Genomic DNA, 24,230 nt, shown 5'->3' with positions numbered 1-24,230 from the left:
CTACTAATTGCCTGCTGTTGACCAGAAGCCTTACCGATAACATAAACAGTCAATTAACACATATTTTGTATATTATGTCTATTAAATACTATATTCTTACAATAAAGTAAGCTAAAGAAAAAGTGTTAAGAAAATCATAAAGAAGAGAAAATACATTTACAGTACTGTATATATTTATTGAAAAAGATCCTTGTATAAGTGGACCTGCGCAGTTCAAACCCGTGTTGTTCAAGGGTCAATTGTGTATATTATAGTTAATGTATACTTGTATTTAAAGACAAGTTAGACAAACATTTATATTAGGTAAATTAGAAATTTTAATTCAGTTAAATTTTGTTTCGACAAGAATTTTAAGATGTTTGGTTGTCGACAGATTTGAAGTAATGAGAAGTATTCAATAGAAAAATTATTTGATAGTAATCACAAGGATTCATACATAAGATTTTGTTTAAATAATGTTTCATAATGTAATAGGTACATTTTTTTCCTGTCAATTTTCATTCTTTTTCAGTTGGAATCACTTCTCCAATTGTGGCTCACATTGAGCCTGAATTCTAGTTCATCTGGAAGCAAAGAGAACGGAGCAGACATTTTTTTATATAATGCTAATAGAATACCTGTAATTTCATTAAATCAAGGTAAGATTTATTAGAAGGAAAACTAATATAGCATAAATAATAAGCTAAAAAGATAATGGTTAGGTTAATATACTTATTAATCGTTGCCATAAGGGTTATAATGTTTTAGTGAAAAAATTTTTTTTAATACACTGACTTAAAAATTAGCAGGAAAAAAAGAGAAAACCCTTATTTTGTGGTCTGTATTATGTTATGACTTATGTGTGTAACTAAAATCGACAATGTTCTGTTAATTTTTGTATTCTTTTAAAGTATTGCCTTGTTCACAGGCTGTTTTGTTGCAATTAGTGTTTTTTAAAAATGTGAATTTGTGTCTATGGTAATTGTAAATTCAAGAGGATGTTAATTTCCTGTAGAAGTTATTTTGGTTCATTTTTTTCTTGGCAAATGCAAGACTGTGGGAATAATGGGACTAGAACATCTTCAAAGGAAGACAACTAGCCTTCAGGTCTGGCTACAGGAATCTATTTTAGTTATATTTTAAGAAAAGTGAAAATTATTTATTCCTGGTGCTTACTCCCTAGAGAGGGGCATCCAGTATCTTGCATGGCTTGTCTTCCAGCCTAAATGACAGCCACACTGGCTCATGGTCTCACTTACATCGAATTGTTTCACTAAGAACCAGCCTAGCTTTAATCAGTCAGTTTCCATCTCTTCCACTGCATTAGTAATTATTAATAATAATAAATTTTGCTCCCATTGCTGTTTTTAACTTTGTTTTTGTGGAAAATTCTGAACAACAATAGATAGAAAAGTAAATTATTCCTTACTGTCATCAGATATCTGGGCAGTATTCAAATTTCTAATTGTCATAACTTTACAAAACTTTCTGTGTTTTGTAATAGAGTCCATATAAAGTCTACACATTGTAGTGTGTTTTTTAATGCCTTTTAATCTGTATAGGTTCCCTCCATATTTGGTTTTATGTTTTCCAGGAGTCCCAGGGTCCTGCTTTTTAGTAATTATATCTCCATGATGTCCTGTATTTCCTATAGATTGATAGTTGTTGTAAACTGTAGTAAATTGGAGTTTAATCTGATTTGAGGGTTGTTTTTTTTTTAAGGCAATGTCATTCGTTGTCTCTCTTTTTATATTAACAGGCTTAACGCCTAGGCTCATTAACAATTCACTAGAGGTTTCAAAATGAAGATATTCTGTCATTCCTTTTTTATTAGGTGATATACTTCCATATAGAAAAGGTTCCTTTCATATGCTGTTATCTGGGCCCTGCAAGTGACCTAATTACTGTTTTCATTTGTGCTTTTGTTGTGAAGTTACATTGGTTTTGATTGGTCTATCCCATTCCTGTTTTTTTCCAGTATGTCCTATTATTTTCAGTTTAAGGTTTTGCAGAATATGAGAATTCTTAGTAAAACACAGATTGTTTTGCAATAGAAATGCCTGTAGTTTGGAAAGGACAACAAATTTATAATGATAACACATTAGTGATTTATGTGTCATGGGCTGAGCTTTAAACTTAGCCATAAAATGTTATTAACTGTTAATGCCTTTGTTATATTTAATGGGGAATGCTTTTCATTTGTATGTTTTGAGGACACTAGGTAATGAGTTGATTTAAAGAAAGAATGACATTTTTGAATTCATTGTTTTTAATTCTTAGTAAACATTTACTTTTTCTGAGTAAAAATCATCCCCCCCCTTTTTTTTTCTGCATAGCATCAATAACTAGCTTTCTCACAGTATTAGCTTGGTATCCAAATACTTTGCTCCGGACATGGTGCCTTGTGCTTCATAGTCTGACACTCATGACAAACATGCAGCTTAATCGTAAGTTCAAAAAATTTATTCTTTTAAATCTCTGAAATATACCTCATTATTCTTGCTGTCATAGTCTGTAAAAAGTTTTTTTTCTAAGAAGTGATATAGTTGTGAAAATGATTGAATTTCTTATTTGAATGTCTCTTCTGAATTTGGTCTTATATATTGTATCCTTTGTCTTATATATATTATTGTCTTAATTTGATAATGTAAATTCGTATCTACCATTACAAGTTCAAATTATATTTTTACCTTCTAAAAACTTAATAGTTATTAAAATAAAATTGATTACGTTTAGAGTACAAAGTCAAATATTTAATACTAATCTATGTTTTATGTTGGTTATTGTTTGCATTTAAAAAGGACTTATTCATTATAATATTCATGAACATATGTAACTAGATTCCTCGTTTTTTGTTTTTTTACCTCTAAAACCTATATTCACTGAACATAATTACTTTTTCTCAGATTCTAATGTCCTGTTAAGTTTTGTTCTTTCCTCAGCCCACTCCCATTTTTTGCATTTAAGTTAAAATAATTTCTGAACCTTCTCAGAAAGGAATTTTTAGTGCTTTTTATATCCCAAAGTCATGACAGTACTGTCTGACATTATCTTTGATAGTGCTTACTGGTTTTACTTTTCATGTTTAGCTTTAGGTTTTATCTGGCATTCTTGAGGTGTTGTGAGTTAGGCATTACAGTTCATATTAGAGAGCAAAGACTACCCATTTGTGAATTGAAATCTTCATTCCATTTGTAGGTGATGACAACAGGTGAGTGGATTTCATCCCCATTCTGTTTGGACTTAATTTCATTAAATAGAAAGCTCTGTGACATTCATGAAGATATTAATTTAAGTCATTGCTTAGCATCAAAATTCCATTCTTTTGTTTAGAATATTTTTTCCAAGTATACATTCAAAAGCATTATTAGATGATACTGAAGATAGATTTGATTCAAAGGATATTTTATTCCAATCAGAAAACTGGTGTGTTGCCTGTATATCAGTTAACAGTGTACAACCTTTATCAACTTACATCCCAAAATGTATACTTTTTGCTTCAATTTATCTTAGAAAACTGGGTTAAAATTTACCTGAAAAGTAGATCTCTGACTATTTCTGGAAGGGGGAGTAAATTACTAAGAATAGGTTCACCAAAAGAATAGTAAGCATTTACTTATTTCGTTTCCACTTGACAGTATGCTTAATAAGATACAGTATGCTTAATAAGATAAAACTAGGTATTTTTCACAAGCGAAGTAGGTCAGAGACGAGATCTGCAGTAGATGACAATACAGAATGAGTCCAACTCTCAATACTGTAGAGAGTCAGACCGTTTTAATAAACTGTAATACCCAGGAATATGTGAGTTTTTCTTGAAGTTAAAAGATGTTTTAAGTATTACATGTTTTAGGGTCCGTTTTCTAAAAACATTTTAAAAAATGTTTTATAGCTGGTTCCAGCAGTGCCATTGGAACTCAGGAGAGTACTGCCCATCTGTTGGTTTCAGATCCAAACCTGATTCATGTTTTAGTGAAATTTCTTTCTGGCACCAGTCCACATGGAACAAATCAACACAGTCCACAGGTAATCTGACTTTTGAAACCCACAGATACCGGCAGGTTCAGACTATACAGTAAATATGTTTGTAAAGAAAAACTTGAATGAGTCTAAATATATAAAATTGTTATTGCCGAAGTACTAAATGATGCCTTTTATGTGTCAGTGTAATAAAATCTTTTGAAATATTTATAATAACAGTAGCTATACTGAAATTGAATTACAATAGATAGTAAGTTTTCTCTTGGATTTTTGGGATTGATTTTCTATTTAAGAAATATTCTGAATAAATACTTAAAGTCAAAGAAGCATTTCAGTAATTTTGGAATTAAAAATGTTTTTTAAAGTAATGTATCGTGTTTAATGACCTCTATTACTAAGATTGACAATTCATTTAACTTAGTTATTTTATAATAAATATTTTATTTAACAAAAAATGAAGACATACCAGAGTTTATAAACATTTTTTATAGTTTTACTACAAATTTTATATCATTTTAATTTCTTGTACCACTTTTTAAAGTATTTCTACTTCATTATATTTCTTTGCAGATAAAAATATATTTAATATTTATAGCATCTTTTTAATGAAAGTTATTGAAGATTATCTAACATGGTTATCATCTCTTAATTCTTAGCTATGCACTAGGTCTATGTACTGTTGTAGGTGCTAAGGATACATAAGTCTGATGTAAGACCAAGTGTGCTTTCTTGGAGCTTAAATTCTGGTGGACACATTTATTCAATATTGTCATACTGAATGTACTTTAATTTTGTGGATCATAATAAAATAAACAAGACAAGGAAAAAAAAGTGAGAAAGAAGGAACTACTTGTATGTTGGACCAGAGTTTGGGTGGGGGCAGAGACAGGTTATCTAGTCATTATTGTATAAAAATTGCATGAATTTGAAATGGGAAGATTCCTGGGATCACGGATTCGAACTTCCTTTATTTTACATATGAGAAAAACGTGCTTTATCTGCATTGACCTCAATTATACAACTGGTTTTAGTGGTAGAGCTAGGTGTCAAGGAACATACACTAGGGAACATACCACTATACAAAGTAATGTTTTTTTCCTCTTTTTCTTAAAATTTTTTATTTTTATTTTGAAAGAGTCAGTTATTGAAGATAAGCTTTCTTTGGATTTCTTGATTTTTATATAGGAAATTTGGTTATGAATATTATGATTTATGTGCTCAGTATTAACAATTTTTATCTAACCCTACAATAGTTTGGAGAATTAAATTACATTTTATATTTTCAAAACTCCTCCAGTGTTTTATGATCATACCAAATTGGAATGGAGTAAAATAATATGTAGAAGTGTTACAAAACATTCCAAAACTTATCTCAGGTTATCTAGTTTGATTCTCACTATCATTTCTTTCATTGGTAAGATAGAAGTTTGGGAAAGCAGTTTTTTATAAATTGGTACAGGTTTGTTTTTAATCTTTGGGTTTTTTGGGGGGGGTTGTTTCTTTTTTTCATTCACTTTAGTATTTGCTCTGATAGTCATTAGAAGCATAATCTTTTGTGGATTACTTAACCTCTGAGACTGAGTTCTTTTATTTTGAAATAGGATAATTAATAAGCTGGTTTGTGAAAATCAATGCATAAGTTCTTTTGTAAGTGTTGTAAAGATATTTGTAGTGTAATTCAGGTGAATCTTTTTTTGTATTGAGTAAAATAAACCTGATATAAGTTGTTTTAAGCCATAAGGAAAACAATTATTAACGATGAAATCTGTAATATTCAATTTAAAATAAACATCAAGACCTAAAAAATTAATTGGTTTCCTGCTATCTCTGTTAATATGTTTGTTCTTCATATGAAAATTTACAACAATAGAGTATTTGACTTAACACTTGTTACTTTTTAAATGGATAATTCTGTAAATGGTATTAGTAAGCAACTTTCAGTGAAATTTCATTTCTCTTCAGGTTGGTCCAACTGCTACACAAGCTATGCAAGAATTTCTTACCAGATTACAAGTTCATCTTTCTTCAACATGTCCTCAAATATTCAGTGAATTTTTGCTCAAGCTAATTCATATACTTTCAACAGAAAGGTAAATTTCAATGTACACGTATATTCCTGATGTATAAGTATCGTATAAGTATCGTATAAGTATATAATATAAGTATGTAATCGTCCCAATAAAGTTTGCCTTACCAATGTTTGGGGGCATATTTGGAACAGATAAGTAGAAGGATATTAGGATTAAGGAGGAACAGTTAATTGGTATGTTTCCAGATTTATTTCGTTTTATTTCTTTACGGCTCTGTTTATTAGGAAAGGAATATAGTGTGTCAAATCCTTGCTTGCTTTTACTGTTTTCATAGATTGGTAATTATGAACATAGGTGAAATTTACTTGAAGCTGTTTAAATTGTTCTAGGCTACAGATAGAGAGTTAAAGTTATCAGTGATTTCATTTGAAACAAATATGTGTATGATAAGAAAACTCGAAAAGAGCTTAAAGAAAATTACATACAAATTTCATAGAAAAATCCGAAATAAGTTTATTAACAAAATCAGGCAGTATCTTAAAAGAATAAATTTTGACCATGATGGGTTAGTTCTTAAAATGCATGAATGGTTCAGTATCATATAATATATATCATAGTAATGAATCTTTTTTCATCATACATTAAGACATTTCACAAAATCTAACATTTTATTCCAATAAAAAATTTCAATGCAGTATAAATAGTGTCATCTTAAACTTACAAAAAACTAGATGATGAACAAATGAAACTCTTGTATGTTTGTTTATTTTAGGAATTCCCATTAATATCAGGGACAAGTTAAAGGTGCTGTTTTATCTTTATTGTTTAATTTCATTCTGGAAATGCCAGTGAATTTAAAATTTAAAAAAATACATTACGGAATGGTAAAAATCATTTGTAGATTACATGATTCTTTTCCTTAAAAATGAATTTCAAATATTAGAAATTAGGTATACCAAAATTACACCAAAAAGTATAATTTATAAAATTTAACTTAAAAATAAATTATTCATAAGTTATTTTTTATAAAACAGCAAATTGCTTCATACCAAGTACAAAATTAATGTGCAAAATTTATATAGATATATGCATTCATAGCTTCAGAAAATTTCATCTCTTAGCTACTTTCCTCATTTGTGTATTCTTCCTCCTGTATAACTACTTTAAAACTAATGTGGTTGTAGTTCAGCTTTTTTGTCGTATATACACAGTGAAGGTTGGCAGCAAGAAGGTGTAGATTCACAAAACCACCGGCATTCATTAAATGGTTTTCATTTGTATATTTGGAATACGAACATGAGGATTTTGTGAGGTTTTGGATGATATACATAAAATCAGCTGACGAGCAAAAATTAATCATGATTTATTTCAACTAGGCTTTTAAAAAAACCTAGAGGAGACCTCTAAATATTAGATAAAGGCTTTAGTATAGTTCTGTCCATGTAGAGTGGCAAGGTTTTCATGAAAATTCAATACACTGATTCTAATATTTGATACTGTTTTTAGTTTAGTTACATACAATATATTTTTTAAGTGGTTACATTTTTTAAGTGGTTTACATTCCTCTAAAACTAATTAGGTGTTTTTTTCAGCTATTCTCCCACCCCTTCCACCCTACACACATCCTATAAATTTTTCAGCACTTCCTTAAATTGTATCTATAAGGTTCTGCCCCAAGAATACGCTGTTTTGTATGTTTACAACAAAATCTCTGGAATCCGATAAATTAGCCAGCAGCTCTTTTGTTAAAGTAATAATATAGATTGAAAAGAAATGTACAGTCAATATAAAGAGGGCATTCAATTTTATCAGATGAGTGTTTACCAGATGTTTACTATTTCTCTGTGGATTACATTTTCATTTTCTTAACAGTATTTTTCAAAAAGTATTTTTTTTAAGTCTTGTGTACTTTATTTCTTTATTTTGTGTCATAAATAAATATGTGCTAATCCATATCATGTAGATGATCCCCTTTGTTTTCTTCTAGAGTTTTTATAGTTTTAGGTTTTACATCTAGGTTTCTGTTGAGTTACATTTTGCATTTGGATCGAAATTCTTTTTTTTTTTTTTTTTTTTTTTTTTTGCCTATGGCTGTCCAATTTTTCCTATATTGTTTGAGATAAAGACTATCCTTTTTTTGTTGAATTCTCTTTGTACCCTTTTCAAAAATCATTTGACCATATTTATTTTGCACCATTTCTGGACTCTTCTATAGAGGGGATGTTTGTGTCTATTCTTTTTCAATACCACACTGCTTTGGTACTTTTTTTGTGTGTTTTTTTTTTTTTTCTTTTTTTTAATTGGGGAATATTGGGGATCACTGTGTTTCTCCAGGGCCCATCAGCTCCAAGTTGTTGTCCTAAAATCTAGTTGTGGAGGGCACAGCTCAGCTCCAAGTCTAGTCGCCGTTTTCAGTCTTTAGTTGCAGGGGGTGCAGCCCACCATCCCTTGTGGGAATTGAACCAGCAACCTTGTTGTTGAGAGCTCGCGCTCTACCAGCCCAGCCATCTGGTTGCCCCTCCGGAAGCTCAGCGGCAACTTGTTGTCTTCAATCTAGTTGTGGAGAGTGCAGCTCACTGGCCCATGTGGGAATCGAACTGGCAACCCTGTTGTTCAGAGCTCATGCTCTAACCAACTGAGCCATCCGGCTGCCCCTGCTTTGGTACTTTTATTTCTTGAAATCTAGTACTGTGGATTTTCTAACTTTGTTATTTTTTCAAAATTGTTCTGGCTATTCTAACTCCTTAGCTTTTCTATATAAATTTTAAAATCAGCTTATTGATTCTCCCCCCTAAATGCTGGATTGTGATTGAGAATGTGTCAATCTATGGATTAATTTGTGAAGAATTGTAGCCTCTTTGTGCTTTTTTTTGTATGCAGTTATGTGATCTGTGAAAATAGACAGCCTTATTTCTTTCCATTGTGTATGTCCCCCCCGCCCCCTGTCCTACCCCCCTTTCCCCCCAACACACACACACTTGTCCTGGATAGGACCTCCAGTGTGAGGTTCAATTGAAAGGGTGAAATTGGCTCTCCTTGTTTTTTTCTCTCACTGGAGAACATTCAGTCTTTCACAAGTAGAAGTATTATTAGCTGTACTTTCTTTGGTCTTTTCCCATGGAAGCGTTTGATAAGATTTGTCTCTTAATTGATCTGTTCAGACTACTTTACATTGAATATAATTATTGATATAATGGACAAAAATTAATCACTTTGCCAGTTGTCTGTTCATTTAATCTATTCTTTGTTCCATTTTAAAACATTTTTCTGCCTACTTTTGAATTACTAATTTTTTAAAATAATTTCACTTTGTTTCCACTGTTGGCTTATTATTTATAACTAAAAGTTTTTGATTATAGTGTTTGCCCTAGCTTTACAAAATACATCTTTATTTCATTACAGTCTACCTTCAAATATTATACCTTAACTCACATATAGTGTCAGAATTTTACAACAGTATATTTCCAGTTTTCTTATGTATGTCAGAACTTTCCAACAATATATTTTCAATTTCTTTCTCCCATCTCTTGTGATACAGTTGTCATGTTTACAAACGTTTTACATATGCTGTAAACATGTAATACATTCCTATATTTTCTTTGCTTTAGATAAACACATATCTTCTAGACAACTAAAGTAACTATTGTTGCCTGGAAAGGGACAAGTCTCTTCAAGGGTGATTAGTGTGAGGATTTGAGTCACTCTTTCCTGGAGTTGAGCTGGGTTTGGGTTTTGTTGTTGCTCATCATTACCTGTAGTGTTACATCATCTTCAAATTGATCTTCTTTCCTGTGCTTCTGTAGGGGTTGGAGTATAAGGGGCTTGTTTCCAATGTTCTTGCTCAATCCTCAGCTTTTATTCTGAGCTGGAGAGCATTTCCTTCTCTACAGTGGTGGGAACTAGCTAATGGTATTTGAGGGTTTTTTTCTTGGATACTAAATACGTGGTGTCTTTTCAATACCATTTCTCTTACCTGACATCAATCAGTGTCCTACAATCCAGTCCTGTTCTGACGCTATCCAAAGTGAGCATCAGATTCATAGTTTTAACTGCTCAGTTCCACAAGACTATTCTTACTTCAGAGGACATTTGCAAGGCCTAGGTCCCTCGGTTACCCACACTTACCTCCGATTTCACTACAGATTCGGGGGTTCTCACAAGCCCCTGCTTAGGTTTGATAATACTCTAGGATGACTCACAGATCTCAGGAAAAACACTTTACTTATGTTTACTGGTTTATTGTAAAGAATATAACTCAGGAACAGCCAAATTGAATTGATGCATAGGGCAAGGTATTGGGGGAGGTGGTGAGGGAGGGTGCCTGCGAATGGGTGTGAACTCCCAAGTGTTCTGGGTTACCACCTTTGCATACCCTTTGTTGAGCAATTTGTTAAATATTTTAATGGAATTCTTATTGCCTATTTAGATATTGCCAGCATCTGTTTTTACTAAATTCTGCCTCAGGAAAGTCAATGCTCATATTCTGTCTGCTTGGGGGTACCTGTGTTTTTATGGATTTCAGGCATTTTGGTACCCTTTGACCTCAGCAATCTGATGAGAAAAATTACGACTTTGTAGTTAGTTTTGCTTTTGTTTTGTTAGGTCGTGGGGTAGATGATCTTTCTGGCTTTCTATATCTTAGGCATATGCAGAAATTGAGAGAATTTAATTTTGATGCATAAAAGTTACTTCATTGACTTAACTTTTGAAAATCCAGTTCAGTAGAGAATATTTTAAAATAGCAACATTTGAGGACATAACAAAACAGAGCTCTTTTCATTATGAGGAATGCCTTGTGATCTTTAAACATTTTAGTCTATAGCTTCAGAATCCACCTTTTTGATTTACTTGTCCTTTAGTTTTCTATTTGGAAGGGAAGTCATTTTTGATTTTGTATAAAATAGAGGCAAGAACAAGAACAAACTCAGGAAGAGATGGAACCCATTGCTACAAAATGAAATAGTGAATACCAAGAGATTAATTATTGTTTAGCTTTCTTGTATTGTGGATAACTTCTTTCAAAAGATTTTAAAATGGATTTTTAATTCTCTTTTTTGCAGGGGTGCCTTCCAGACAGGCCAAGGACCTCTTGATGCCCAAGTAAAGCTCTTAGAATTTACTCTGGAGCAGAATTTTGAAGTCGTTTCAGTTAGTACTATTTCTGCTGTGATAGAGTCTGTCACCTTCTTAGTACACCACTATATCACTTGCTCTGACAAAGTGATGTCTCGAAGTGGATCAGATAGCTCAGTGGGTGCTCGAGCATGCTTTGGGGGACTCTTTGCCAACCTCATTCGTCCAGGGGATGCAAAAGCAGTTTGTGGAGAAATGACACGAGATCAACTCATGTTTGATTTGTTAAAACTGGTTAACATTTTAGTACAGCTGCCTCTTTCGGGCAATAGGGAATACAGTGCAAGAGTATCTGTGACTGCCAATACGACAGACAGTGTTTCAGATGAAGAAAAAGTCTCAGGAGGCAAAGATGGTAATGGAAGCAGTAGTAGTATTCAAGGATCACCTGCATACGTCGCTGACTTAGTGTTAGCCAACCAACAGATTATGAGCCAGATTTTGTCTGCTCTGGGCCTCTGTAATAGTAGTGCCATGGCGATGATAATTGGTACGTATTGAGAACATTTATTTTATACTATAGCTCTCTTCTTTTCAATATATGAATTCATTTTACTTTATAGTATAGCGCTACTTTATAGTCAACTTCTTCGTATGACTGATTTTTATTAGTGAAAACATTGAAATATTCAAAAACTTAAAGTGAATTTTTAAAAATATTGGAAAATACTAACAAAATATTAAATTATGAAAAAAAATGTCAGTATCATAAGTCAGATACCATAATTTATAGCCATGTATCTCTAATGTTTTAAAGATGAAGAATTTCACTTCAAATTTTTGGTTAGGGAACCAGTAAGATTTATTCACATTTTCTTAAAAAGTGAAATACAAAATTTTATGCAAAGTGTAACTGTTTCTATGATGCATATCAATGTAAAATTTATATATTGTTGCGTAACTTTCCTGCCTATTTGAAAGCTAATACATTGTGTTAACTTTTTTTAAATAATTGAATTTTTGTAAATTATCGTGAAATCCATTCCCAATACATATTTGTTTGTTGGTATTTTTTTCTTTGTGTAAGCGAAACAATCACAACTTTTTTATTAGATGTTTGGAAGTACACTCACATAGTACCAGTTATTTTTCCCTTCATTTCCTTTCCTCTTGATATATAGCTAATACAGAATTATGTGCCTCGATCAAGAGCAACTTCCTTTTATTGTTACTAACAGTAGAGATATCTTAAACATATAGAGGGCACAAAAACAGTGTATACACATTTTAAGAAAGGAAAACTATTAAAATTATAACAATATATACCTATAACAAAAGATGAATGCAAGTCACGTTTGACCTCTCCAATTACAGGAGGTGCTCAAAGTGATTGCCATCAGCGTCCAGGCACTTCTGATTACGGCGAACTACTGTTTGAGCAACATTGACCAAAGTGTCCACTTGTATACATTTTTTTGGCACTCCCAGTATATGTCTCACATAACCAAAAAACATGCTGTACTGAATGCTGTGGTAGATATTTTCATTTCTAAGTATATGCGTGTGTATACACACACACACACACACACACAACTACTAATGTACCCATCCTTCAGTGGTTTCAGGAAAAATGGTCTTTAAGCCTATTTTAATTATTGATTTTTAAGGATATATTTTTAAAACAATGTGTGATCTTTTTATTTAAACTAGGGGCAAGTGGATTACATCTCACCAAACATGAAAACTTTCATGGCGGGTTAGATGCCATATCAGTTGGGGATGGATTATTTACCATATTGACAACCCTTAGTAAAAAAGCTTCTACAGTCCACATGATGCTGCAGCCAATTTTAACCTACATGGCCTGTGGATATATGGGCAGACAAGTAAGTGCAATCCAGCAACAATTGCAGTGATTTTAGTAGTTTTCAGTAATGGGAGTAGAGATTTATAGAACAGAGACAAAGAGAGTATTCATGTTATATATTGGAAAGTGAACATCAGCAGATAGAACAGATTATTAATAGAAGTTGGAGAGTAAAAGTGATATTGTAAAAGAGGAGCATAATGATATAAGAATAAAACATTTAACATACTCTTTTTTTATTTTTTCCCGTTGTCACAGGTAGTTCTTTCCTTTTCCCCCAAAATAGCAGAGTTGAATACCAAAATGTTGTCTGTAGATGTTCATATGAAAATTTAATGGTTATTTTTTTCAAGCTTATGTTGCATACGTAGTTGCCTTTCAATTAAAAGGGATTAGGGTAATTTTAAAAGAAAATTAGAAATTAATATTACTGCTTTTTATATTTATCTTTTAAAAGATGAACTTTTAAAAACCAATGTGCTTATTTTAACTTCTGGTCTGTTTACCGTTTTTTCAAATGAGGATTCTAAAACATAATTTTAAAGGAATTTTTATGTCAATGTATAATTATCATTTTCATAAATATTTATTGCATGTATATATATTTCTCCATTGGAAGATACAAAGATATTTGAGAAGGATTAATTTTTAAATGCAATTAGTGTTTAGTATAAAACAAAATCAATGCACATTAGTTTAAGGTAGAAATGATAAAAGCTTAAAAACATGCTCTGAGTTCAAAGAGGAGAGGCCGTTTACTTCCTTTTGAATCGGGTAAAATTTCTTATGTATTTTGGCAGATATTTTGTATTTAGTGGCTTAGGTTCTGTCATTTTAAAGTAATTAACTATAAAAGAATATTACATTCAATAGAAGTTCAGTTGTCCTAATTAATAGGAAATTAATAATCACTTTTAAAACTACAATATACATGTGTTTGTTTGTTTATTTTTTAGGGCTCTCTTGCTACTTGCCAGTTATCTGAACCATTATTGTGGTTCATTTTGAGAGTATTGGATACTAGTGACGCCTTGAAAGCATTCCATGATATGGGTAAGATAAAACTCTAAAAATTATTATTTAAGTATAATCATTTGATAGATACCACATTATGTTCTCATTTTTGTAGTCTTCTGTGAAAGTTGATTTGATGTCAAACCATCTATTTTAAGATAATTTTCATTTAGTATTCTTTGTAAATTTAGGTGGAGTTCAGCTCATTTGCAACAATATGGTTACTAGTACAAGGGCTATTGTAAACACTGCAAGAAGTATGGTGTCAACTATTATGAAATTTCTTGACTCTGGTCCAAATAAAGCTGTTGACAGTACTTTGAAAACAAGAATGCTAGCTTCTGAGCCTGACAATGCAGAAGGGATCCATAACTTTGCACCCTTGGGTAAGAAGAGTTATTAAATCTTACTGGTACAAATTTATGTAGTTTACTAGTTTTATGTAGTTTACTAGTTTGGAATGAAGCAAAAATAGTTGTTGAAGTAAGTTGATCGTGTTACAATACCACCATTTTAATTAAAAACAATTGATTTAAAGGTAGTGGTTTTTGAAACATTGTACTAATTAGAGGGAGTTTTTAATAGTTCTTTAGCAGTAAAATTTCTTTTTTAGTTTAAATAAAAGTACAATTCAGGAAACTAATTAGTAGATTATGTCAGTTTTTACTGTAAATATTGGTTTTAAAGAACTTGTTTTGTGTTTTCTTTTTAAGAAGCTTCAAATTGAGGTACTTTTCCAGTTTATATAGTTTTCTTTTAATATTTCTATTTCATGAACATTGACAACTTAGAATAAAGGTGATATTTTCAAGTTGAAGCCTGTATTGGACATTGTTTTTTTACTTAAATCATTTGAGAATTATTGTGCTATATTTATTGTTATAGTTTTCATTTGACCCATGAATATAAATAAATTAGGTGGTAGGTAAAAATGAACTTGTCACCTTTCCAGTTGACTGGATGTCCTGGTATTTTGTGAATATTGTGGCAAATCATGTTAAATGTATCAACTATATTCATAGTATCACATCTTCATGTTTTTAACTAAATTCTAGTGTAATTATGATTGGAATAGTTCTTGATGCTTTATTGGGTTTCTTTTGTTTTATTTTATTTAAAATCTCTTCTGTAGGTACAATCACATCTAGTAGTCCTACTGCCCAGCCAGCTGAGGTGCTTTTGCAGGCCACACCGCCCCATAGAAGAGCTCGCTCTGCTGCTTGGTCCTACATCTTTCTGCCAGAGGAGGCTTGGTGTGATCTTACCATTCACCTACCTGCAGCAGTGCTTCTTAAAGAAATACATATCCAACCTCATCTTGCATCTCTTGCAAGTGAGTAATATTTTTTGTAAAGAAGCATCATGAAAATAAACTTTTATGTAGGAACATTTAAAAATGAGAAAAATATTTAGCAAACAGCTTTACACTTAGATACGATTTCCAGATTGCTAAATTTAGAAGTTTTTAGTATAATATTTAATATTACCACCAAATCATTTCCCATGAAATGAACTGACATGGCTATTCCCCTCAAATAAATAGAATGTTTCATGAAATCCAAACAAATATATTCCAGTTAATACTATTTTGCCTTTCCTCTACCCCGAAATTTATTAAACTAGAGCAGTAAGTTGAAGCGAGTTAGTTCACGCACCTATAGATAGCAATCTTAGTTTTTCTTGCCTGATCCTCGGTACTGGCCAAGTGATACGAAATTAACATATCTTTATTTGTGTGTTCCATCGTTTCCCCCCATTGTAAAATAATTACATCTGAAATAATTTTTAAATTTTATTTTGGATATAGTATTTTAAATGGTTGTGAATTTTTTGTTTGTAATATTTTGAGTCATTTGATGCTTTTTCATTGAATATTTTATTATAACTTTGCAAAGTAAATAATTGAAAAGAAATTTTTAGAAAACAAGTTTTATTTTCAGAAGCAGGATCTCTTTCAAGTGTTCATAGAGGAATGGGAAATACTATGGCATTCATGATTGTCCCCAAATTCTTTCATTATAAATATAATAATTTTTACAGAATTACAGAAATTATCACATTCTTTTTTATGTTCATTGATTGATTCTCATTGCTATCGATGTCACTCAATAATTGGATGAAGAACTGGGAAATTTTGTAGATCCCTGGTAGATACGAAGAATAAATTTTCCATTTATTTGCAAGATTAGACTATTGTTACACCTTAATATAGTTGTGGAATCCATACTTCTTAGGAAAAAACAAATGTAATGAATAAAAATGGCAGAAGGAAAATACACTAATCCATATTGCATTATAAAGGATAAGTTAGTATAAGCCTTAGGGGATAATCCAAGAGGAGAAAGAAATTGCCTTTATTTGAAAGGAGAAAGAGTGGTTCATGTAAATGGTGCTTTGAGGTATGACTTGAATTTGCACACGGGAATTGTGGTAGGAAGAATGTGATAAAGCAGAACTCTGTTCTTTATATAAAATCAGTAAGTTAGATGTTCCCTACTATAAATGTGCTTAAAACATTTTGATTTTATTATTGGAGTGGAACAGAAACTGAAGATACATTGTGTTCCGTTGGAAATAACATAATCTTTAGTAAAACATGGGCTTGAATATAAACATGCCATTTGTTCATATGGCAGTTTGGGTTATTTAATCTCTTTGACTGTCATCTTGTGTAGAATGTAGATAGAATAATTTATCGCAAAAGATTATGAAGATTAAATTTTAAAATTGATGGGACTTAACCTAGTACTCAGTGTAAACCTGGCATGTAATTGGCATGCAATGAGTTACTTCCTAATTTTACAATTGAAATTAAATTAAAAATCAAAGTTCAAAATTTGTTGTAGTTGATAGATACAATTATTGTCGGCTTCCATGTTATGTAAGAAAAAAATAATTTTCCCATAGCAGCTGCCAGTTATTACTTCATTGGGACTTCTTAAATATTAGCAGAAAATGATTTTTGAAAAAAAATCGTGTGGGTGTTTGCTTCAATTTGGAAAAGAGAAACAAAAGATTAGAGGTGAAAGCAATTTCTAAACTCGTCTATGTTTAAGATCATTACAATATGATAATAGTGAAATGAGTTGGTGCAAAAGCACTTTTAATCAATTACATTCTTTCCAAATTATTTACAACAGTGAATAATATGTTAATTAGATTTCCCATTTTGTTGGTGATAATTCTGAATAAAATAGATATAATAGAGTGCCTGTTTGACTTTTTTTTTCTTGGAGAAAATCAAGTACATGTGGTTTGCGTATCTTCAGTTCCTCTTTTTTTAGGTGACTGTTAGAAGTTTTTACGCTTGATCTTAGCCAAAGGTTGAGAAGCAATTAGAACTTTTTAAATACAACTTTTATTATATTGTGAATTTCATGTTTTATGTTGGAAAAATAGCTCCAAAATCAATTATGGTGAGAATTAGTTACAAAGTACAATTTAGTATGTAAGTCTTTTTTTTTTTTTAATAAGTTTATAATGAATATAACTGAAAGCTGCTGTTTTACTGGGATTTCCACTGACGTGTGAAGTGTAGTTTAATTTTTCTTTAGCGGTTGTTTAATTTTTTCTTCCTACAGCTTGCCCCTCTTCAGTGTCTGTTGAAGTAAGTGCAGATGGAGTAAATATGCTACCTTTGTCCACTCCTGTGGTCACAAGTGGTCTCACCTACATAAAAATTCAGCTTGTAAAAGCAGAAGTAGCCTCTGCTGTCTGCCTTAGACTCCATCGTCCACGAGATGCCAGCACGTTAGGTCTTTCACAAATTAAGTTACTGGGCCTCACCGCTTTTGGTACCACTTCTTCAGCAACAGTTAATAATCCCTTTCTTCCATCTGAAGATCAGGTATCTAAAACAAGGTATGTTTATTTCTTACTCTTAAAAATGTCTGTTAAATTATTTATCCTGTGGCTTTTTTTTTGCTTTTATTTTTTTAGAGTTTGGGAAGTTCTTTGTTCCTTAGGTATCTATACAGTATCATAATTTTATTAAGTGTAATAGAGACAATTCTGTAGAAGCAGAATTGTGCAGCTGGTTAAAATTGAGATTTATGTGTGTTTAACCTTGAGATGATCTATAGTGTGGTATGTGTGGATGTGGGTCCAGTTCTTTGGGTTGTAGTCTAATATAAGAATGTCCAAATGTCTATCACCAGGAGTATACCTGAACCATACAAATAGACCATACAGACCAGGGACCTAGTCTTATATGGTAATTCCTAAATGCCAAGCAACGAAAGGATTAGATTTGAACCATACAAAGTAACCGACCAACCAAACAAGAACTTGAATATATTCTTTAATTTACATTCTTCCGGTAGATTTTACTGCCTGAAAATTTTATGGGCTTGTTATATTGAAAATTTTTCTGATAAAAATTTAGGATTTCTGTTTTATTCTGAAGCTGCCAAGAGTTCACATTTTTGCAAGTTTGTATTTATACATATAAATATATGTATCTATGAAAACATTTTCCAATTAATAAAAAAGCAAGCCTGCAGTTCCTAAATGCTATTAGCATTTAAGTATGTTTATTTGCTATGTCCTAGGGGAAACTTATTGTTTAATTCTTTGTTGATATTACAATATTCTAAAACTTCATTTTACATAGATTGATAATGCTATTTATGAAAAACACAGCATGCTAATCTTTAAGAAGTTTTTGTTTATCCCTGAAATAATTTGAGCTACTTAAATTGACCACACTTAAGCCACTTTGTGTTGTGTATTTCAGTATTGGATGGTTACGGTTATTACATCACTGCCTTACTCACATAAGTGATCTGGAAGGAATGATGGCAAGTGCAGCTGCACCTACTGCTAATCTGCTACAGACTTGTGCCGCCTTATTGATGTCCCCATACTGTGGAATGCATTCACCAAACATCGAGGTTGTCCTAGTAAAGATAGGACTACAGTCTACTCGAATTGGCCTGAAGCTCATTGACATTCTGCTGAGAAACTGTGCGGCATCAGGCAGTGATCCTACAGGTGAAAGTTAACTTTGATTATTTTAATTTTTATAGTTGAACAATGTAATGTTTGTGATTACTTCTGTTTCTGAAATTCCATTATGGCTTCATTATTTTTGGAGTTTTTTTGTCGTTGTTAGAATTTACAGAAGAGTTATTTTTAATGAATAATTTAAAATAAGTTGAGCAAATCTTCCCAGCTCATTCGCTTATTTAGAAAACTTTTTCTTTTGATTCTTTTTTGCAAGATTTGAATAGTCCTTTACTTTTTGGAAGACTGAATGGACTCTCTTCTGACTCTACGATAGATATTCTTTACCAGCTTGGAACCACTCAGGATCCTGGAACAAAAGACAGGTATATAACGATCTCGTTTTTAAATTAAGGTAACACATATACACGGTCACATGTAGTGAATGTTACTTGTAATACTTTCTCCTTAGATCATTTCATAAAAGTTAAGTGTGTTTATTATGTTGTATATTTAAATACCTGTATGCTTTATGTAATGTTATTTCTAGAGATTTTTGTGATCACTAACCATAAATTTTCATGTATTTGGACATACTTTAAGCAAACTTGAATTCAAATAGAACTCTTATTCACTATTGCTTCTGAGAAATGGAATGGATTAGAATAAAATATTAAAAATAAATATGTTTTTCTGTGCACCGTGTTTTGATGGGATCTTTCTAAATTGATGTTATTGTAATTATACTATCTATCTGAGGGAATATTTACTAAATGTGTATGAATATAGGAATATTGTGTCTATATTAGGTATTTGGACTATTTTGATGATGGTAATGTTTATTTTGATCGATTACTTGTTATTGATTATTTATAATATTCATTGAAAACTTTTCATTAGATTTTCTGCCCTCTTTCTTTTGCCTCTTACCAGAAAGTCGAACACTACCATACCAAATAAATAACATCTAAGCATTTCACCTAACTATTTAATGCTCTTTCAGGATAGGTAATTTTAAATGAGTCTTACTGGTATAGTTCTTCCTTAATGTCTTCTATCTCCACATTGGTAAGAACTCATACTTAGATGATACATTTTTGAGTGATGGTTTGGCATTTTCCAGTTTTATGTATATCATCTGTGTTGAAAGAACATATTTATAGAATGACTAAATTACTGTGCTAGAAATTGTTTCCTGAGTTATGTTGTCCTTTAATGTTTTGTTTAATTTATATTTAAAATAAAATCATTTGATATTGTATTAATATCTTCATAAATTAACAAGTTTAATTATTTGGTGGATACTTAACTCATTTTATAGGTATTTATAAGTATAGCTGCTATATATCTGGCACTGGGAAAGATATTAGAAAGACCAAGTTAAATGAATTTGGCTTTTTTCAGGGTTGGGGAGACAGCAGTCTCACAGGTGAAGATTTACATAGGTCAGACGTGGGGGTATGGAATAGAGAGAGTGCCAGGCAGGGAAGGCACCTGGAAAAAATTGTTAACCATCGATAATGTACTAGCTTTCACTTATTTTAGGCGAGTTGCTTTCACCTTCTCTTGATTAAAAATGTTTAAATGACATTTAACAAAGTAAATTTATTTTCAGCATGATAGCTTCAAAATACTAAAGAGGCTGATTTCTTTTTCATTAAACTTTTTGCTTTATATAAGTTATATGATGACTCCATATTATATTTAAATATAGATTGGAATATTTTTTGATAAAACATACAGGAATGTGTGCCAAAGTTGAATCATAATGGTTAATAGGGTTAAAAAATTAGTGTTAAATATTTTTCTAGAATATGTTTCTTATTATTCAAGTTTCAATAGTTTTATATTTTTATCACAAAAAGAAAATTTCCCTTAATAAAACTATTTTCCCTGCATTATGCTTTTTAAAATGTAAATGGTTAAGAACTGGAATTAATGACAAGATTGTTGGCTTTATTAACTGAGAAAATGCTACTTTAATTGTCTCATCTCCTATCTCTTTCTCTGACTTGTCTATATTTCTTATCAAATGAAATTTAAAGGTCCTTATTCTTCTGTCCTTCAGGGTAGAGAGAGGAATTAAGTAGTATTACATACTTTCCTATCCCCATTTCTTTTACCTGGAAGCAAAGAATCTGGTGGTTTAAAATACAAATTTGAAAGGAAACAGCAGCAAATATAAACAGTGTTTTAAGAACTTGACAATGAATCTAATCCCATTTTCTTTTTTTTAATACAAACTCCAAAGCATTATTGCTTTAAAAATTATTTTGGTCTCAGTGGTTTCCAGCTCCAGGGGACGGAGGGTAGGGTGGTACTTTAAAAAGTACATATGTTGGGGCTATATTCTATTGTCAGAGTGAAAGAAGGTGAGTGGCTGGTACTAGTTTTAATGCGTGGGGACAGAAGTGTGAAACATGCTGTATTGGTTACATGAAATTCTGCACAATGAAAAATCACCCCAAGATTACTGCTCTAGGTTATATGGATTTGTTAGAAGAGAAGAGAAAATTTAGAAGAGAGGGTGTGTTTATTAAGCTGTATATCATGTAATTCTAGATATTTACATTTTTTATAAATGAAGTAAGAATCAATGTTTATTTGTTGAATTAGAGTTGTGTTATCTCAAATACTTGCTGGTTAAGATTGGTCAGGTTATTGGAAAACTAGAACTATTGTATAATTCCTTTTCCCTCCTATTTTAGATTAAAACTGTCAAGTATATTATTCTCAATATACATTGCTTGCATGCAGTGTGATGTTTAGCCATATTAAATGTCAGTCGTGGTATAATTGGTTATTTGAATTCATTTTCTTTTAAGAATTCAGGCCTTGTTAAAATGGGTCAGTGATTCTGCAAGAGTGGCTGCTGTGAAGAGAAGTGGCAGGACGAGCTACGTGTGCTCTAACTCTTCAGCTGTAGAGTACGGTCTTCTAATGCCATCTCCTTCTCATTTGCACTGTGTGGCAGCTATTCTGTGGCATAGTTATGAACTGCTTGTGGAGTATGATTTACCAGCACTGCTGGACCGAGACCTCTTTGAGTAAGTACAATTTGTGAAATCCTTTCTTTCCCCCGGTGCTAGATCATTTTGGTTTTCACTTGATGAAATAGTATTTTATATGCTTATTAGGATAAAAATAATACTTTGAAAGTAGTAGCTAAATATAATCAGTTATGATTCTGGAATGCGATGTTACAAAAATGTAATTTATCTTCATGGTTTCAGATATATTAGTCATTGCCTGCTTTTCCCACCTAAAATCAGAATGTTTAACATATGTGCTCCTACAATTCATAGTGTTTCTCCTAGCAAATTTACCCTTCAGATTCCTTGTCTTTAATGTGCAGCTGTGGAGGAAAAGCATGGTTAGAAATTTTGAAAGAGTTAATACTTCAGACAGTTTTTACGATTAGTTGTTTTTACTACGTTTTAGATACCTGTCATGATTGTTCTTCTGATGAATAGTTCCTACTACCCACATTTCTTCACCATACTCAGCTAAGACTTTGCTGAACTTCTTGCCTGATACCTGCTATGTCTGTAGCAGAATATTGTATTTATTTCTGAAGAGTTCCGTGACTCATAAAACATTGGCCTTTTGTCCGCCACTCTAATTTTCATATTTGGCCCTACCCGTTGCTGTCATCCATGGTTAATTAGTAAAACTCACTAATAGTTTTGGATTTGCAAACATGAATTTAATCCATTAATCATATCAAATTTGATCTAAACATTTCCTTGGTATAATTTTTCATTGTCTCTTTATATGACTTTTTTGAGGTCATACAGAGAATGGTAGAAGCATTTTAATATAGATCTCTTGGTTTTCTGTACTCTTTTTATAAGCCTAACTTCTAATTTACCTAAATGCATAAATAACATGTATATATAAGCAGTCTTCCTGAAATCTTATAATGTAGTAATATTTATGTTAAATAAACTGTATAATTTTCATCAGAGTTTATAGATTGATCTCTAATAGAAATATTTGGAATAGTGAGGTCTTTATAAAAAGAAAATATATGTGTATATATATATGCGTTGTTAACATGATACCTTTTATTCCCCTAGGTTACTTTTTAATTGGTCCATGTCTCTTCCCTGCAATATGGTTTTGAAGAAAGCTGTTGACAGTCTGCTTTGCTCAATGTGTCACATACACCCAAGTTATTTTTCCTTGCTCATGGGCTGGATGGGAATTACCCCTCCTCCAATGCAGTGTCACCACAGACTATCCATGACAGATGATAGCAAAAAGCAAGATCTTAGTTCATCTTTAACAGATGACTCTAAAAATGCACAAGCGCCTCTTACACTAACGGAATCACATTTGGCAACCCTTGCTTCTTCTTCTCAATCTCCAGAAGCTATCAAACAATTATTGGACTCAGGTTTGCCTTCTCTTCTTGTGAGGAGTCTGGCTAGTTTCTGCTTTAGCCACATTTCTTACTCAGAATGCAACGGTCAGTCAATAGATGCTTCCCAGGACAAACTCAGGCGGCATCATGTTTCACAACAATGTAATAAGATGCCTATCACAGCAGACCTGGTTGCTCCTATTCTTAGGTTTTTGACAGAAGTTGGCAATAGCCATATTATGAAAGACTGGCTCGGTGGATCTGAAGTCAATCCACTATGGACAGCACTTCTGTTTTTATTGTGTCACTCTGGGTCCACTTCTGGAGGACATCATTTAGGTGCACAACCGACCAGTGCAAGATCAGCTTCTCTTTCTTCAGCTACTACAGCAGGATTGACTACTCAACAGAGGACAGCGATTGAGAATGCAACTGTTGCATTCTTTCTGCAGTGCATTTCATGCCACCCTAATAATCAAAAGCTGATGGCACAGGTAAAGTAAAAAAACTGGCTTATGACTTAGGTGTCTCATTATTTTAATATGTTGTCAAATAGCAGTAGTGAAATTAGTTGAGAAAGGGTCATATATGAAGGCCAGGTGATGGTAAAGTTTAGAGTGCATACATTTAAGGATCTGAGTTTAAACCATAATTAAAATATAGTACTGATACCTCCTTCCTCCTCCCCTCAGCTGTCACATAAATCAGTTATTCTCGTTGATGATATAAGGAGCAAATTCACCGAGATTCTAGCTATAGGTCATACAGTCAGCCTTTTAAAAAGTCCCCCAAATAAAAAGAACAGACACAAAGAACAATACTTTACCTGCTGGAACAGGATGGGCCACTTGATGGTGGTCATTGAGTGCCTCATCTACGGTAAGGCATTGCGTTTTGTTGTAACCAGATTGCTGCAAGTGTTGGTTTGGTTCTAATGAAGCAGACACCAGAGCAGGTTTTAGATAGGAGACTCCTG

General features: G+C 32.1%; 1 protein-coding gene across 10 annotated transcripts in view; it reads left to right on the top strand.

The window, feature by feature from the left end:
* BIRC6 (baculoviral IAP repeat containing 6) overlaps nucleotides 1-24,230 on the top strand; it is a 210,029-nt gene that overhangs the window by 114,288 nt on the left and 71,511 nt on the right. For all 10 annotated transcript variants that reach the window (XR_004424875.1, XM_033125536.1, XM_033125539.1 and 7 more), the window contains 14 exons: nucleotides 512-638; nucleotides 2,316-2,426; nucleotides 3,872-4,005; nucleotides 5,923-6,050; nucleotides 11,051-11,613; nucleotides 12,774-12,949; nucleotides 13,887-13,983; nucleotides 14,136-14,330; nucleotides 15,077-15,277; nucleotides 17,526-17,805; nucleotides 18,680-18,936; nucleotides 19,166-19,274; nucleotides 21,714-21,935; nucleotides 22,968-23,748. Coding sequence is in view for 9 of the 10 variants with exons in the window: in XM_033125536.1 (XP_032981427.1) it covers nucleotides 512-638; nucleotides 2,316-2,426; nucleotides 3,872-4,005; nucleotides 5,923-6,050; nucleotides 11,051-11,613; nucleotides 12,774-12,949; nucleotides 13,887-13,983; nucleotides 14,136-14,330; nucleotides 15,077-15,277; nucleotides 17,526-17,805; nucleotides 18,680-18,936; nucleotides 19,166-19,274; nucleotides 21,714-21,935; nucleotides 22,968-23,748 (3,381 nt within the window). In the remaining variant the exon portion in view is untranslated. The remainder of the gene's footprint in view (nucleotides 1-511; nucleotides 639-2,315; nucleotides 2,427-3,871; nucleotides 4,006-5,922; nucleotides 6,051-11,050; nucleotides 11,614-12,773; nucleotides 12,950-13,886; nucleotides 13,984-14,135; nucleotides 14,331-15,076; nucleotides 15,278-17,525; nucleotides 17,806-18,679; nucleotides 18,937-19,165; nucleotides 19,275-21,713; nucleotides 21,936-22,967; nucleotides 23,749-24,230) is intronic.

The sequence above is a fragment of the Rhinolophus ferrumequinum genome, chromosome 13 (assembly GCF_004115265.2).
Source record: "Rhinolophus ferrumequinum isolate MPI-CBG mRhiFer1 chromosome 13, mRhiFer1_v1.p, whole genome shotgun sequence".
Taxonomy (NCBI): Eukaryota; Metazoa; Chordata; class Mammalia; order Chiroptera; family Rhinolophidae; genus Rhinolophus; species Rhinolophus ferrumequinum.
This window is presented reverse-complemented; position numbering and strand designations above follow the sequence as displayed.